The sequence below is a fragment of the Carassius auratus genome, unplaced genomic scaffold (assembly GCF_003368295.1).
Source record: "Carassius auratus strain Wakin unplaced genomic scaffold, ASM336829v1 scaf_tig00000037, whole genome shotgun sequence".
NCBI lineage: Eukaryota > Metazoa > Chordata > Actinopteri > Cypriniformes > Cyprinidae > Carassius > Carassius auratus.
The window spans coordinates 5001-21461 of record NW_020523271.1 but is presented as its reverse complement, the minus strand read 5'-3'; the positions used below and the strand labels follow the sequence as shown (position 1 = coordinate 21461).

The 16461-nt window shown below is 37.6% G+C and overlaps 1 protein-coding gene across 7 annotated transcripts in view; it reads right to left on the bottom strand.

Moving 5' to 3' along the window:
• LOC113068793 (plectin-like) overlaps nucleotides 1–16461 on the bottom strand; it is a 30218-nt gene that overhangs the window by 12908 nt on the left and 849 nt on the right. For 2 of the 7 annotated variants that reach the window (XM_026241652.1, XM_026241651.1), the window contains exons 1-10: nucleotides 16155–16461; nucleotides 13290–13351; nucleotides 10552–10566; nucleotides 9025–9114; nucleotides 8626–8661; nucleotides 6816–6893; nucleotides 6346–6450; nucleotides 4394–4560; nucleotides 2000–2115; nucleotides 1393–1499 (exon numbers count right to left, since the gene is read on the bottom strand). The exon at nucleotides 16155–16461 is cut by the window's right edge and continues 849 nt beyond it. In XM_026241652.1, coding sequence (XP_026097437.1) covers nucleotides 1393–1499; nucleotides 2000–2115; nucleotides 4394–4560; nucleotides 6346–6450; nucleotides 6816–6893; nucleotides 8626–8661; nucleotides 9025–9114; nucleotides 10552–10566; nucleotides 13290–13351; nucleotides 16155–16263 — 885 coding nt within the window. In that variant the 5' untranslated portion in view covers nucleotides 16264–16461. The remainder of the gene's footprint in view (nucleotides 1–1392; nucleotides 1500–1999; nucleotides 2116–4393; nucleotides 4561–6345; nucleotides 6451–6815; nucleotides 6894–8625; nucleotides 8662–9024; nucleotides 9115–10551; nucleotides 10567–13289; nucleotides 13352–16154) is intronic. The other 5 variants (XM_026241653.1, XM_026241654.1, XM_026241655.1 and 2 more) reach the window with 5 other exon arrangements.

Here is a 16461-nt window from a genome sequence, read left to right as displayed (position 1 = left end):
AACCAATGCCATTCTTTATACTTATTTAGAATTGTGTTTAAAGTTTTTCTACAAGTTATATAATTATGAAAAACAGTAAACAAGTTTCACCCAAATTTAATTTGTCTTTTAATTTATCAAATTTAAACACATTTTATGTTTGGTAAATAAAGGGGATTTGCTATTAAAATTAAAACATGGGAGAAATATTGAGATTTATTTTTTTTTTTAATAAAGTTTTTTATTTTTTTGCAACAATGGTAGCAGTATCACATACGTTTAAATAATAGTAATATTTCTAGCACAATGCCCTTATGTAAAAATTTTCTTTTAGGCCTAATGAATGCATATTTGTCATTTTGAAATTTCTATTTGCCCATTAGCTCCGCCCACTACCGGAGAAACCGGTATGTCTTCTGCTTTTTCGAAAATGAATATTTCTAAATAACGACCAATTTCCAGACGTAGGCAGTCAGCACATAGTCCAGTTAATATGCTGTCGAACCAAATCTAATAAAACTAATGAGGCATTTTTATAAATGAGGTTTCTTAAGGTTGTCTGTGAAAATTCCCACACTTCTGCTGAGTACAGGGTGTCCGCGGGGTTTTAAAAAGTATTAAAAAGTGATAAATCAAAATGGTCAAATTTAAGGCCATTAAAAGTGTTAAATGTGGTCTCAGAGGTATTATTTTTTTCCAAATTAGGTATTATTTTTTCCAGACTATCAGGTGTCTTATTCTGATTGAAATTCTATCTGCGTTCGTGTTAGTTCGTTTATATGGGCTTTAGCATATCTGGGCACATAATCAAAGATCTTTCGTCTCCGTCTCAACGTATGTTTGATGCTGACGTCATATTCAGTGGTCGTTCGGCATCATCTCAGAACACTGCGCGCTCAACAGAAGTGGCTGGCTTACGTTTTATTTTAGACTTGCTTCAAGGCATATCTTCAATGACTGGACAACCATCGTCGTCTTCATGGACAAATGCAAGTTTTCTAATAGCTGGGTTAACGACCGGTAGTACCGAGGTCCCGTTCAAACCCGGTTCTTGACGCATACAACGCTATGATTTCCGCGAAGCAGAAAACGAGTACGGAATCTCAAAATCCAGTCATGTAAATGAAACTTACATTTTAATATGGACAGTCATGGAATTTGTGAAAGCATAAATTAATCAAATCAAATCTCCATATGGACCAGTATCTGTAAATGTTAAGCCGCAAAAGTTGTTTGAAATATGAATCCGTGTTCTGCGCGTCTCTGTGTGAATTAATTAATGACAGAGACGTGCAGGTTTATTTACTACATAGACTGAAGCGCATGACGCTTGCATTAATTTCAGCATCTGTTGTCTTCTCCTGTCAAAATAATCGAGTTAATTTAGAATTATTCATGATGAGTGAAACTCACATTGGCTTTGACGCCGTCCTGGACATCTGGGACACGGGGCATAGCATCGTAAAGAGAGGACACATAGGTGATGATGGACTTCTCATCAGGATGAGGCACATCCACATCTGCAATCAAAAGAATTGTAGATTTATAAGTGTTGATTGTTTCATTCAGCATGTTCTAAAAGAGTTCTAGAAAATAATTTAGATTTCATTAACATGAAAGGGAAACTGTGAATGTATTTTCTTCTCCGCTGTGATGCATATCTAAATAAAACAGGTAAAATGTAGGGAAAAAAAAAAGATAAAATAAAATGGTCCATCTGGAATTGATTAGTTTAGTTTGGCTGTTTTCTTTGCTAATCGCTGCAATCTTGCACCAGTGAATAAATCATCAATTAGTAAATGTTTTTAATAACGAAAAAAAAAATTATGTGTATGGATAAACCAGGCATAATAAACAGTGGGGTCAAAGGGGGTCACATACTTTTGACACTTTTTTCAAATGCAAACTTAATGAAAGCTCAACCTATGGTGTTACATTTAATCCGGATTTAGCTCCAGTATACGGTGTTAATATCTAATAACTTTCTTAAAAATCAGCTAATAGCCAGATTTAACATTACCCTCTGGGTCAAGCAGTCGTGTGACCCCAAGCTCTCGCTCTGCCACTGAAAAGGCCTGCTCCAGGTTCTCCAGGTTGGTTTGGCGGTACACCTTCCCCATGTCAATGAACCTGGGCCTGGTCAAATCAAGAGAAACAAACCCATCAGCCTCAGAAAGTGTGTAATAAATGCAGCATACTGTAAAAGGTTGAAATCACTGGATCACTGAACAAAAAAATCCAATGCATAAAAAATGCAAACACTTTACGACATCATGCCTAACATTAACTAAACAATACCAATATATGTGTTACAGTTCATGTTACCTCTGGTCCGTCAAGAAACATTAACAGAAACAACTTAATCTATTATAACATGTTGAACATGAACTAAGATTAATAAATGCTTCTGAAGTATTTCTCAGTTTTAGTTTGCACAACTAATGTAGTTAATGTTAACAAATGGAACCTTACTGTAAAGTGTTACCAAAACAAAATGTACAGTATAATGCGCAATATAATAAGTATAAATGTTGCTTGATACCAGGGGAAAACAATTCAGAAAGTTCAGAGACTTAGTTAAAGTCACCATCTGCTCCATAAATCCCAAAAACATTTGTTTCCTGAGGGATGGAGCCACAACTCACATGCCAGGAATACCCAGAGATGGGAGCGGCTCCAAACAACAGAGAGCGAACAAACTATACACATTTACACCGGATGATTAAAACATTAAAACCTTTCCATTCTGCACCATAAAAAGTGTTAAAGTGTGATAAAGAAGCAAGCACCCAGGCATCTCTGTAAAATGTGTGTTGGAAGGCAATGCATAAAATCCTCCAGCGTGGTATTGAGCGTCTGCCCCCATGCTCTGATCGTCCGTGCTGAATCCTCCGTGGATCTGCCTCAGGTCTCGCTCTGGTAAAGAGCCCACTGAGCTCCAGTGCGGCCCGTGTCCTGTCTGAGAGTCTCCGCTGGAGCGAGCGCCTGGACTCTGGGAGCCTTCGGAGGGAATATCTTCACACAGCATGACCACACGGTCCTCCATGTCACTCGCTGAAGCCATAGTGCTCCTGGAGCTGGCCCGACGCTTCTTGAAGGACAGACGCCTCTTCATGTTGAGCATCATCGTGGCGCCCAAAATGTGCTACCAAGCAATTCAATTCCAAATACAGTATACAGTTCATGCGATTCTGAATATCAATATCTACTCTGAATGGTATTAGTTACTCAAAATTGGTTTCCAGTGAGCTCCAAAAGAGAAAGCAAACTGTACTTGCAGTGCTGTTTTCTGTCATGCAGGTGGTGCCTGTAAAAGCCTCTTGCTCATTTCTGAAAGGAGGCAGGGCTGACAAATCCTGCGGGTGTTCCTGGCTGACAAAAGCATCAAATCCTCTCCCTTCATGTCAGGGTCAGTTGGGCGTCCCCAAGCTTTGCAGGTACATGTCAATATTTCAGAAAAGCTGCCCTTCGGGGAGGCCTGTCTCCACTCCTCACAGTACAGTATTTCTCTTTTCAGCCTTCATTGTAGATTTCTTCTAAAACTATTTTCTCATTCATTTTCTTCCTGCTCTCTTTTGTCCTCGTGTCTGCTTACAGAACACACCCTCATTAGAGAAAAACTGCTTTCATTTGACCTGGATAGACGGTTATTTCCCACTTACTCATTATTCATTTTAATTGATGCTCATATCGTTCCAAACCCATGTGGAACACACTAGAAGATATTTTTAATAGTCTACATGCTGCTTTTTCCCCATGCAATAAAATCAGTTTGGGTCACCAAGCTCCAAAAACTAAAATTACATTAATCTATTTTAGCCTAACTGCTACATAATGACTTTTTTTTTTCATAATTAATTGCAACCAAAGTTTAAATGCATTATAATATTTGAAAGTGTGTTTGTTGTAATGCATTATATTTTCTAAAGGTGTAACAATAAACAGATAATTATTGTAATGTATTATAGCTGTATTCATGAAATCATGCAATTCATTGTAAAGTGCATTACGAGGCATTATTAATGCATTAATAATGCCTTTATGTTTAGTTTAAAATAGTCAAACTTCAAAGTCTGATTAAACTCTAGAAGACCACAAGAATGAGCTGTCAGTGGTGTGCACAGCGCTGATTTGACAAATCTGTGCTCAGGGCGTTCATCTCCACAGAAATATGTGCAGAATTCAGATCAGAACATTTCACTCCACGGCACCCAGGACAAGTTTGATCAAGACTGAAGCTCAAACTTGAGTCAGGCAACACATTTCTATGTTCCAACACTGCTAAAAGAAGGCTGTTCTTTGAGTTACTATCAGAAACATTTCAAGAAAATCTCAGGAAACAGTATGAATTCTGTGGCGATGCACTGGTGACAAGCCAAACCCCGATCTTGAGATGTGTTACAGAGGCACTTACTCGTGTTTGTGTATAACAGCGTTGAAGAGCTTTCCGTCCCTCCAGCTGGTGGTGAAGTTATCGCAGCGGACACCGGAGTAACCATCCGCCATCCGCTGAGACCAGAGGAGCAGCTTCTCCTTCGCTGACATATCATCTGACTGACCGTTCACCTGGATATCTGAAATCTACCAGCCCACAAAAATGAGTTGCATGGATTTAATAACAAGTGGCAGCAGCAGCCTTATGTTCATCATGTGCAAATCAATAAATAATCAAGAGTGGTTGATTTCTCACACAAATTTCAGTCATGCACTACAAACAAACTCAGCCCCACTGAATACCATTGACCTCCTAAAACTCCTCTGAGTCCCGTCATTAAACTTAATCCATCGACTAAATCAATGAAGTTCATTAAAGAAAAATCCAAGCTCGGAAACTGGTTCACCTTCAGTGTTGGGTCAAGCATTTAAACAACAGCATCTGCCACAATAAACGTGCATTTTTATACTACTCATAGTCAATAAAACCAGCCTTAAACTAGATACTGTATGTATTTGACTACAAGAAAAGACAAAAGATATACTTCTGGCAACATTGACACAGATAATCCATTAATCCTGTTTCAATGAATCAGTCACAAAACAAACAAAGAGCTGGCTAAAATCAAAGTCAGACTTCCAGACAGTATTGAATATTGCTTTTCAGTATTGTAATTGTTCATGTACAATACAACATGCCATTGAAAACAGTGCACCTTTTCTCCCTACAGTACTACATGTTAGAAAAGTTGCTTCTTATTGAAAGCGGTGCTATTTTGCTTTTGCAATGACTGATGTAGTACAGATGCTTTTAGTTACTCACAAACACTGTTTTAAGGCTTTCAATTTTAACAAAATTATGGTGACAAAATGTCCTGTGTTAAGTGTCCCAACATTTCACAAACACACACACACACACACACACAAACACAAAATAAAAAATGAAAAATAAAAATAAAAAAGGTGACAATTTAATGTTTGATGCAGAATTCTGTTTAGAAATTTGGGGAAACTCAACAGAACACGATAAAGAACAGGATAAAGGGATGAAACACTCTAGACTTAAACTACTGTAAACTTAATTTTGAGGAAATCTGTGAAATAGTGCTTTTCTATCCTTATTTAAACAATCATGTTTAATGTCACTCCGGATAGAAGACAAGCACATGAAAGGTTGCAAAGCCTCAATTAGTGTCAAGCAGAAGTTTGGCACCATTCTAAACCCTGGTCATGAGACTCTGTTTTCGGTCAAAAGAGAAAGCTCTTTTATTTCTTGAGGAGGTGGGCAGAAGTTCAGATGCCACATCTCTACAGAAACCTCTGTGTCACTGCATGCAGGATGAACCACAAGTCCTGCCAACTTATTTGATCGATCCAAGGAGATGAAATTCCCTGAAACAATGGAAGGACAAACTGGAGCATTGCAATCGTCTGACTGTGTGACAGTCTCCAGGCAGCTGCGGTTTAGATGTTTGAGGTGGAATAAATCAGTGTGTGGTTGTAATTGAACACCTTGGACAACAGATTCACGTAATGTAGATCTACGAAACAGCCTGGATATTAGATTATGAAATTAGATTAGATCAAAGACTCTCAATTCCTCATGGCGCCTACGACACCGGACAGATTTGGTTAGGGAATCAAACAAACTGCTTCATTTGAACACTCTACGACTGTTGTGCTTGATCATAATGCATATTCCTGATTAAAAGAGATTATAAAAGAAATGCATGTTATTGCATGAGGCAGATACTGGTTTGAAGCTAAAACGATTGACCCTGTTGATGTTTGATTGGAAAGCATCAAATCGATGACACCCAAAGAATTAAATGAACCAGTGACTGAAGTGATTGATCTGATCAGGAGCCCAGGAGCAGGAGGAGGAGGAGGAGGAGGAGGAGGAGGTAAATGGTATGGGAACTCAACACTGACAGAACAGGAGACCTGGAAGTGGAGGATGATGGTCCATATCAGACCCAGAGTCAGCTTCGGGTTTCCGTCTGCAATGTCATCGTTCCTGATGTTCACAAGCTTGACCTGTGATTTACAGAGAAGAACAGCATTTCACATTTGAGACACTGTACTTTTTCCAAGGAGACACTTAGGATAAGGTAAAATGTCTATACTGCTCTTTTCCCCACTGAGACGCCTGAAGATGCACATATTGTCTAGATGGCTTTTTCTAATGCTTTGATGGTTTTTGTTTTGATCGTTGTGAACTTTAACTTCATGTAAGGAAGCAGCTTGGACATTCTGCTAAACATCTCCTTTGATAATCCACGGATGAAAGAAAATAAACAGGTTTGGAAACCAACAAGCTTGAATAAGGACAGCAAGGACAGCTATAATGTTTGGACAAACTATGCTTTTAATTTAGTTTGTGAGTTGGGTTGTTCTCGTACCTGCCGCCGTCTGAGGAAATCCAGTGCCATCTGCACATTCTGCAGCTTGTGGAATCGCATGCGTCCTCTCTCACGAGGCTGTGGAGACAGACAGAGAGTCAATGAGACACAGGACATGGTTTAAAGAAGAGACGAGACTGAGACCTGTCCTTGAGTGCCCAGAGAAACTTCTTTGGAAGGTCTAAATGAAGAAGGAATGAAGAACGAGGAGGACCTTGAAGTGAGGCTACAATATTAATGAACACTAATAATGCAAAGAAAAGAATTTAAAGACCCCATGAAATCAAAATGTTTAGTCTATGTCTGCTAGCACTGAGGACATCTGTGTGCTAGGTGACAGAGAAACTAAATCTGCATTTAAAATATACATTTTTGATATTATGATTCATGTTGTTGTGATCAGGAGCATATAGATTTTTGTCCAATAAGCTCCACACAAGAAAAAGCATGTTCCCTACATAAATAATACATGCTTTGATATGCCAAGCCCAATTTCTTTTTTCAATATGTCAACACAGATAAACCAATAATAATAATAATAATTTAAACAATAAAATGCATGTTGAGTCACTTCATGGGGTCTTTAAGCTTATTTGACAGAAGTGATGGTCTTGTGTCTTTAGGGATGTAATGTGGTATAATATCGCGGATGATTGCTAAATAACTACTGAAGGCTGAACAAAAAACTAAACTGTATTATAGGAAAGAGTCTGCAGACATCATTTTGTGACCTGAACAACTTTAACTTAAAAAAGCAATAATCAGTTATATATTGCTTCAGAATAAATGTGGATTTATTTGGTAGATTTATTTGGATTTATATCAGTCATTCCCTGTATCGGTCACACACCCAAACCGTGACGAGGTTCAGATAGATGATGTCATAAAGAGAAACAGCGTCAGTCATGCGCAAGCAGAACCCTTATAACAGCACATACAAACACATGCTTTATTAAGACAACAATGTTGTTGTTTTTATCTTAAATCTTTTAATATTTTTTTAATAAATCTTAAAAAAGGTTTTACAATATTATTGTATAAGAGTAAATTAAATTTCTACCGTAATGCTATTCCTAACAGTACACTTTCAAAATAAAAGTCCCTACAATTTTAAAGAAAACATGTTTTTTTTTTTGCAACCAAATCTTGAATCTTTTAAATATTTAAATATAGAAATCTTTCAACATTTAGCTACCAACCTGCTGAATAATTACCCTGTAATCTTTATTTTAAAGTGCCCCTACTACAGATTTGTTTTTAAATGACCTCTTATGCAGTGTTTAACACGGCTCTAAGTGAATGAAAACATCCTGCAAAGTTTCAAATCTGAAAGTGCACTGTGTATAGAGTTACTGTCTCTCATATGAAAGAGTCGACTCTGAATCATTGAAACGAGTCGTTTTTAAAACGAATCCCAAGCTGTTTCATGTTGTTTTCAAAGTGAAACATTAGCATATTGCCCACAAAGCAGCACTGCGCTCACAAACGCTGCTTTATGAGGCATCAAAGGCCAATCTCTGCAGATTAATGTCATGCAAAAGAGGGGTTTGGAAAAATGAACCATTGAGTGAATCTTTTGGGAGTCGTTGAGCAAGGAAGGTAAAAACTAATTCATAACCAAAATATGAACCTTTCATTTCCCATAATGGGGGCACTTTAATTAGCTGATATACCTAGCATTTGATAGCCGTGAGACATACAGTAGCGTTGGAGTAACCCTAATAACAAATGAAAGGCTGGCGGACGTGACATCATGCGCAGGACAGCCACAGTGAGTGACCCATGCTAATGAAGCATCTGCATCACTCACCAACCGCACGCTCCGCACAACGTCCCGCTCCCTCGGCTTGACCAGCAAGAGAAGTGCAAAGAGAGCAGACAGAGGTCAAAGGGCAAAGGTCAGCAAAGAGATGGTGGGGAGAAAGGCAGAAGTCCAAAGAAGTCAAGGAGGAGCCACACAGATTCAAAAGAAAAGCCAAAGAGTGATGTTAATGTCTGAGCTACAGCCAAAACCAATGAAGCAGTTTGATGGGAAGAAGATATCAACAACTTTTCTGGAATATCTGAACCCAGTGTTTTGGGTGGGATTCAACAAAACGTGTTTAGAATTTAGAGACGTATTCCAAGGCATCACCCATTAATATGTCTTCTGTACCCTGGAGATCTGGATCAGGACTTTGGGTTTATGTGGAGGCTTGGTTACACTCACCAGTGTCTCTCCGGAGAGGACTTCCAGAAGGGAGATCAGGTTATGTCCATCTCGGAGATCTTCATACAGGTCATTCACATGACGCTGCGTCTGAGGACGGAGAACAAGCACAGATCAGTTTATACGAGTCACATAAAACATCCCTGCAGAAAGAAACCCAAGTCAATTCTGAAGATTTCATTTCTCCAAAACTAAACCGTAGCATTGTGTTTGTAGCACATCCTGACTACCGCTCGATTCAATCAGATCCATCCATGATTTTGAATGTTTTTTTGACAGGTGTCTGCATGCGTTATTTAGTTGAATTGGTTAAAAATGCTGTAGGTTTGTGTTTAATTCGTTTGGAGGACAAAATCATGCACCTAGAATTTCCATTTTGTTTACAACATTTTGTCATAATTCGTCTATTCTCATGTACTGTATATAGTTTTCTTTCCCCTTAGATGAAACACAAGATGTTAGGCAGAAACTCTTAGCTTCTACATTTTATCTGATGTGAGGAAAGTTAATGGTGATGCCAATCCAAGTCCTGTTTATTCAGACTAACTTGTCCTTTGGAAATGTCACTTGAAGTTTTCTGCTACTTTTATGTTTTTTTTTATTGAGAGCTTGGCAGTATAAATCTAGATCCAGTGTTCTTGTACAGGATAAAAACAGGAGCGTTGACATGCTGCCTAACATCTCATTTTGTGTTCAAGTTTGGAACAACGTGATTTTGACCAAGTGATTATTTCTGGGTCTCTGAAAAGTTTAGACTCCAGAACTGTGCAGCTCGAGCAGGAGCTCTGAACACAAGGATGTGCGTCTCGTGTTAAGAGAAGGGGAAAAAACCTGAATCCAGAGTGATTCATTTGTGTTTTCCTCAGTGAGAACAGGACAGGGCGACGCATGACTGCAGGCAGAAGAGCGGCTCACCTGCCTCGTGTCAAATAAGATCAAACGATTTCCTGAGTGACAGAGTCTCAATTCAATTCTGAAGCTCTAAATCAGCCACTCAATCACTGTACTGATGAAAGCTCATTGAGTCAATAAGAAACACACACATTTCCTGTGGATGTGGGACAGACTGGGCTTCCTCAGGTTTTTATCATACAGTATATCAACATGCACTGCTGCAAAACACTCAAACCTCCGCAGCTCGCTTCAAAATCCTTAAAGCCACAGAAAACCAACAGTTCTCTGATCATTTATTCACCCTCATGTTGTTGCAAACACTTTCAAACCACTGTTTGTCTATAGTACCATTGATAAATATTGCAGGATTTTTTATATTTTAAATTTTTTCGTTTTCTATTTAATTTTAAAGTTTAATTTTTTTTTTTGTCTGCCATTTTAGTTTTTTAGTTTTTTTAAGTGTCTATGATCTAATGTCATTTTTCTTTGTTGTTGTGCATGAGACTAAATGTGCCATTTCCAAGCTCCAGCTGTGAGCATGTTTCAGCAGAAGAGCCTCGGGGGGCGACAGCAGCACTGAACATGCGTGTGAGAGAGCAGAGCATGCTGGGACACGCTGACAGATGGACCTACCTCGGCTCTCTGGTGCTGGAGGACGAGGAGGAGCGATGAATGGAGTTACATTGATTAGAAATGGAAGAAAGAAGTGAAAGTTAGCATCATCAGTTATTTCAGTTAGAAAGTCCGGACTGCTCTTCACATTAAACACACACTTCATATGAAGCACTGATGGTCCTTTTTGTTCATTGCTCGGCTGTTTCAGCTGATTTGCATTTGATTTGTATGAAAAAAGCAGCCTGGATGTTCTGCCAAATAACTCATTTTGCATTCGACAGAAAAAGAAAAATCTAATCGGTTTTAGAATAACATGAGAGTGAGTAAATGAGTAAATTAATTCACCTCCATCGTGGAAACGTAACATTTTTTCGGGGTTAAATTGTTAAACCTTGAGGAACAAATAATTGTCTAATTATTCTTAAAATATATTAGATATCAAATGTTCAGAATTGCCCTTTCTCTGTAACATAAATGTCATTATATTTCATGTATATTAGAAGTCTTACTATAAAGCATTTGTAAGCTGATAAATGACTTTGATTCAACGTCTGTATACTGAGACACTACTGAGGTCTAAAGATTGGCATTACTTCTGAAGTTCAGCACAATAAAACCTCTTTTTTTCTTTCACACAAACATCGATTCATCCAAGTGAAAGTGAAATGTCAGAGTGAAAACTAGGCAGAGGTTATATTGAGTCCACTAGAGGTCTCTGTTGATGCATTAACTGTCAGTCAACACGACCGAACCTCACACACAAATCATACCGGCTTTATGAATGCATTATATCAGTCTGTATATCACAGCCATGTACTGTATGGGTGTATTAAACTGTAATAAGTCTCATTTGTGTCATTCATCTCCATATATGAGACCCTGGAGCACAAAAGCAGTCTTTAGTCCCTGGGGTATATTTGTAGCAATAGCCAAAAATACATTACATTGTATGGATCAAAATGATCGATTCTTCTTTTATGACAAAAAATCATTGCGATATTAAGTCAAGATCATGTTCCATGAAGATTTTTTGTAAATTTCCTACCATAAATATATCAAAACTTGATATGTGATTAGTGATATGCACAACTTTAAATGTGATTTTCTCAATATTTAGATTTTTTTGCAGCCTCAGATTCCAGAATTTCATATAGTTGTATCTCGGCCAAAATATTGTCCTATCATGACAAACCATACATCCATGGAAAGCACATTTATTCGAACAATTGATACTTAATGTTTGTACTAAATACAAATCTAAATACATCTCTACTTTTTACCAAAGATGTATGAGAAAAGTTTCCTCTGAGAATAAAAAGCTTTTGTTTAATCAGCTTTAAATCAGACTGATCTCGATGATGTCTGATGCTGCTGAAGGGTTGAGCTTCTGCAGCACATGGTTAAACTGACACGTGTTTATACCCTGATCATCATATGCATGCTGTGAAATGAATCCAGATGTTCATGACATGCAGGTTTGTCTGATATCAGCTCTTTTGTTCTGAAGTGGTCTCGTGTTTTGTCTCGTCTACGGTGAATGAACAGGGATGATTGAGTGCTAATAACCTCCATTTTCATGATCTATTGTTTGGGTTTTTCTTTCTGCCTAAATACCAGACACTTTAGACGAGACGATGATAAACGAGCTGTGTGCAGATTTATAACGTGTGGACAGGATATGATCTGCTTCTCTATGGTGGATACTAACAGAAATCCTGTCCAGCACAACAGCTGTTATGTCTCCTCAAATAGATGAGCACACTAGTTTCTAAACTGGGTGTCGTGACATAGTGGCTAAAAAGTGCACTGGTAACTAATAGTAGTGGTATGTGTGAGCAATCCACTGGGAGACATGATAAACTGGTGGAAATTTAACAAGGAGTATTATCTGTCCATCATGGTAATGCTCACATGACATCGCAGTGCTGAGGTGATAAAAGTTTCAGAGTTTAAGCCTTTCTTAAATCATTAAAGTGCAATAAAACATGAAAGAGCACACTGTTCCGATTATGATTATTAAACTTAACTAAACTAAGACTAAAGCTATAAAAAAGTTTACATTTTTTTTGCTTTTACCCCCTCAACTAAAATAATTAAAACTGAAACTAATTTTACAGTCAAATTTACAGATTTTATAATTATATAAACATATTTGGGGAGAGGGGGTGAAACGACAATTGGCAAAATCTCACTTTAAAATGATGTTTTAAACTTTAAAATTAAAATGGAATATAAAATAGTAATTTAATAATATTATAGAAAACTATAATAATAATAATAATAATAATAATAATAATAATAATAATAATATATTTTTAATCCGTTTTTAATCAGTGCACACCTAAAGCTAGTTTACAGATAACCTTATCACAGTTATTTTACATTGTTTACTTCTTTTAGCTTTTACTGTACAGTACATTAGTTAAGTTTTACTGTAGTTTTGTTACAAAATGCTTATTTTTTTCCCTTTAAACCTACATTTTGATATTGTTTCACAACACCCTTATATATAAGACGTTGATCACATCGCAGACTCTGCAAGAGTTGATTCATGAACTAAACCTGTGATACTTGTGCTGCCAAAGCATATAGCAAGTTGCATTGGATTTGTGTGTTAAAATGATAATCAAACAAGCAAATAACAGTTAAATCACAATTTGAACATGAATGGATGAGTACAGCGAAGAGAAGAGGATCTGTGATCACTGGTCATATTATCCTGAAAAAACTTCAGTCAGTAATAAACATAAAGGTACCTTTATTAAGTGTTTGTTCACCCATTTAGTGAAAGTCTTCTTCTGCACTCTGTCCCGTTCATCTGCAAAAGACAAAGATGGAAAAAATTCAGCAGTGTTCAGAGTAAAAGTCTAGATATGAATTTTGTAAATACTGCTGATAATTAAAATAATGTTTCGATGTTAAACTTTAAAATGCTTAATTAGCAGGTTCATTTCACTGAAAGTGCAGGACTTTCTCTGTGATGCTTTCAGATCACTGATCTGTTGATGTGATTGTCACGCACAGCCCTAAACAACACTCACTAGTGCGAGTGTGTTTCCAACCAGACTGTTTCATAAAGAGACTCAACAACCCACGCCAGAACCTTTTTAAATCAGCTGTTTTTGCATAGGAGCGGCTCACACCTCCTATCAAAATATTAAAACTCAGCACCTGCGAGGCACACCCATGTGAGAAGCCGATCTGTGGGTAATGACTGCAGGAGATGTCTCCACAGATCCACTGTCAAGCGAAGACAGAGCACAGGTTCAAGACGAGAAAACGCCATGTGAGGCCTCATGCATGCTGGGAAAATTCACCAAGAGTGCATCATTCATGACTAACCGAACACCAGGACAGCACTGATACTGTAAATTAAAATACAGTAATAATACTGTAAATAAAATACAGTAAAGACATTAGTGCACTGTAAATACAATTACAGTAAACATTTTTACAGGTATTTTCCTGGCATCCAGCTGACAGTAATTTACTGTAAAATTTACAGCAACCTATTTACAGTGCACTGACACACCCACATCCTGCAGAATCATGTTCCTACAGCGAGAAACACGAGAGCACACCGCATACGAACTACCATCACCTGCATCTGTCATCATCACTAGAGATCTAGCAAAGCACTGCAGCGCTGTGTTCAGAGTGATCTGATGTACGGTTAAAGTCAATGAGAGTTAGTTAGCAAAGTTGGTTATTTTTTCTATTAGTTAGCTTTAGCTGCACTACTGTGTTCTCAACCATTTGATACATGCATGTGATTGCATTTAGAGTACTTGTACTTAGTAACGTACGTCATTACAATGTTAACTTGATCCCTATCTGTAACTAAACCCTTACCGCAAAACCTAACCACTATAATCCTAACCTTACCCTTACTCCCAAACCTAACCATAACACAAGCTCATTAGCAAAAAGAAGTGTAAAGGTGTTTTTCAGAACAACATGTAGTTACAAAGCAAATCCACTATCTTGCAGGTATTTAATGCTAGTTTATTGTAGTTAAGGCCACATAATAAATTGTAAAGTTAGTATTCAAAGTAACAGAAGTAATTTGAAAGATACACAAAACCAATCCAATTAATTTACACTCCTGTGGAATCCAATGTTCTCTGTTCAATTCAATTTTTTTTTTCAATTTCACTTCAGTGTACTTCAGTTCATAACACGATTTACACAAAACTGTTTGCTGAGCAATGTTAAGAGTCCAAGTGATTGTTGAGACTTCTGCTTCTGATGGGTGGAGTATGACAAGAGAGGGTTATGAAATATCACTGCCATGGTGACTATCATGGGTGGAGGCAGTAAACCTTGACCTCTGTCATTAATATAAGACATCCTTTTAGTGTTTGAAGAGTCCGACTGCAGGAGATGATGCTGATAATTATGAACAGCTTGATGGGGTCGTCAGCAGATCTTTGTCCTTTGACCACTGTTCACTGCTTTCTATCCTTTAAAGTTGTATAAAGTTACAGCAAGCAACGCCCTTGTGATTCAGCGCACAACTCCTGCCCTCCGGGGTGTGGAGGCATGCAAAAAAAATCTTTTTTTTATCTATAAAATTACATTTTATTGTTCTCTATGGTGTCAAAAGCACTTTCTCTGTTTGCTCACCACTGTTTGCTGACGACATACTGACGAACCAATCCAGTGAATGTCACTTCAGTCTCACTAGTAAATATATGTCATCTATTTAAATATTGGTCATGTGAGCTTCTGTGTGAGCCGATTTATAGTGTGAATTACAGACACAGAGCAAAGCTACCACAGATCACAAATGTTATGAGGCTAGGTCATAAACCTTGCATTGTTTACTGATTTACTAAAAAACTTTCAAATAAATAAATGCAGTTTTTTAATAAAGAGATCTTCTGATATCACATCTAATTATGATATCTTCTAATATAATCCTGTTTTTGCTCACAAGACAGCGTTCAAAAAGGAGTACAAAGGTTTTCTCATGGTTGTTGTCTTTAATGCAAGAACTATGAACAAGTGTATTAATACATCAAGATAAAAAGTCCTAGATTTCCTTGGTCCTGCACTGACACTGAATAAGAAACCTAAGCCATATACACTGCAAATACTACTACTACTACTACTACTAATAATAATAATAATAAACAATGTTTTCCAGTAAAATAAGATGCATTGACTTAGAAAGCAAATTTGCATATGGTATCACTACTTTTTCTCAGAGAATATATATTATTTCTTACCCCAGTTATGTTTTAATCTTAATCTGACACAGTTTCACTTCTCAGTTAAACTGATCTTGTTTTACGAATGGGTTACACTTTATTCTGATAGTCCACTTTAGAAGGTCTACTCACTGTAAGTAACTTAGCATCTACACGTCAGCTAGCGCTCACCTGAGTGTTAGCAGACCGTTAGGTCAGGGTTAGTAGACATGTAGCTACAAAGTTATCCATAGTTAGTAGGATGAATGTCTAAATACAGCGTTTCCTAAGAATGTTTCCAAACCCAGAATACTGCTTGAAATCAAAGTTGAAGTCTGTGAAGTTCATACGCTAATAACAACTAGAAATCTGACTTTTAAAAAGGACAAATGTCTCTTCCATCATGAGCAGGTGCATTTCCTTAAGTACCTTTCCTGCCTTCCAAGGCTCTCAGCATTCCCTGATAGTGCAAGTCATCTGAAGGTGTCCTCTCCAGGCTGTCAGTCGAATATTCCCTTCGTCTCTGTTGCCTACTCATCTCCTTTACCTCAGACTAATACAGAGTCACAAACCACTGCTCTTTACAAGCTCCTTATCTTCACTTGCAGTTCTGCTTTCTTTCAGTTTAACTCCTGCCGTCCATTTCCTAGCTCCTCTAAATGATGCCGCTAGCTACAGATCGTAGGCCTGCTCTTGTTCTGACTGAAGAGAGACATGGAGGGCACTGGCTTGGCCC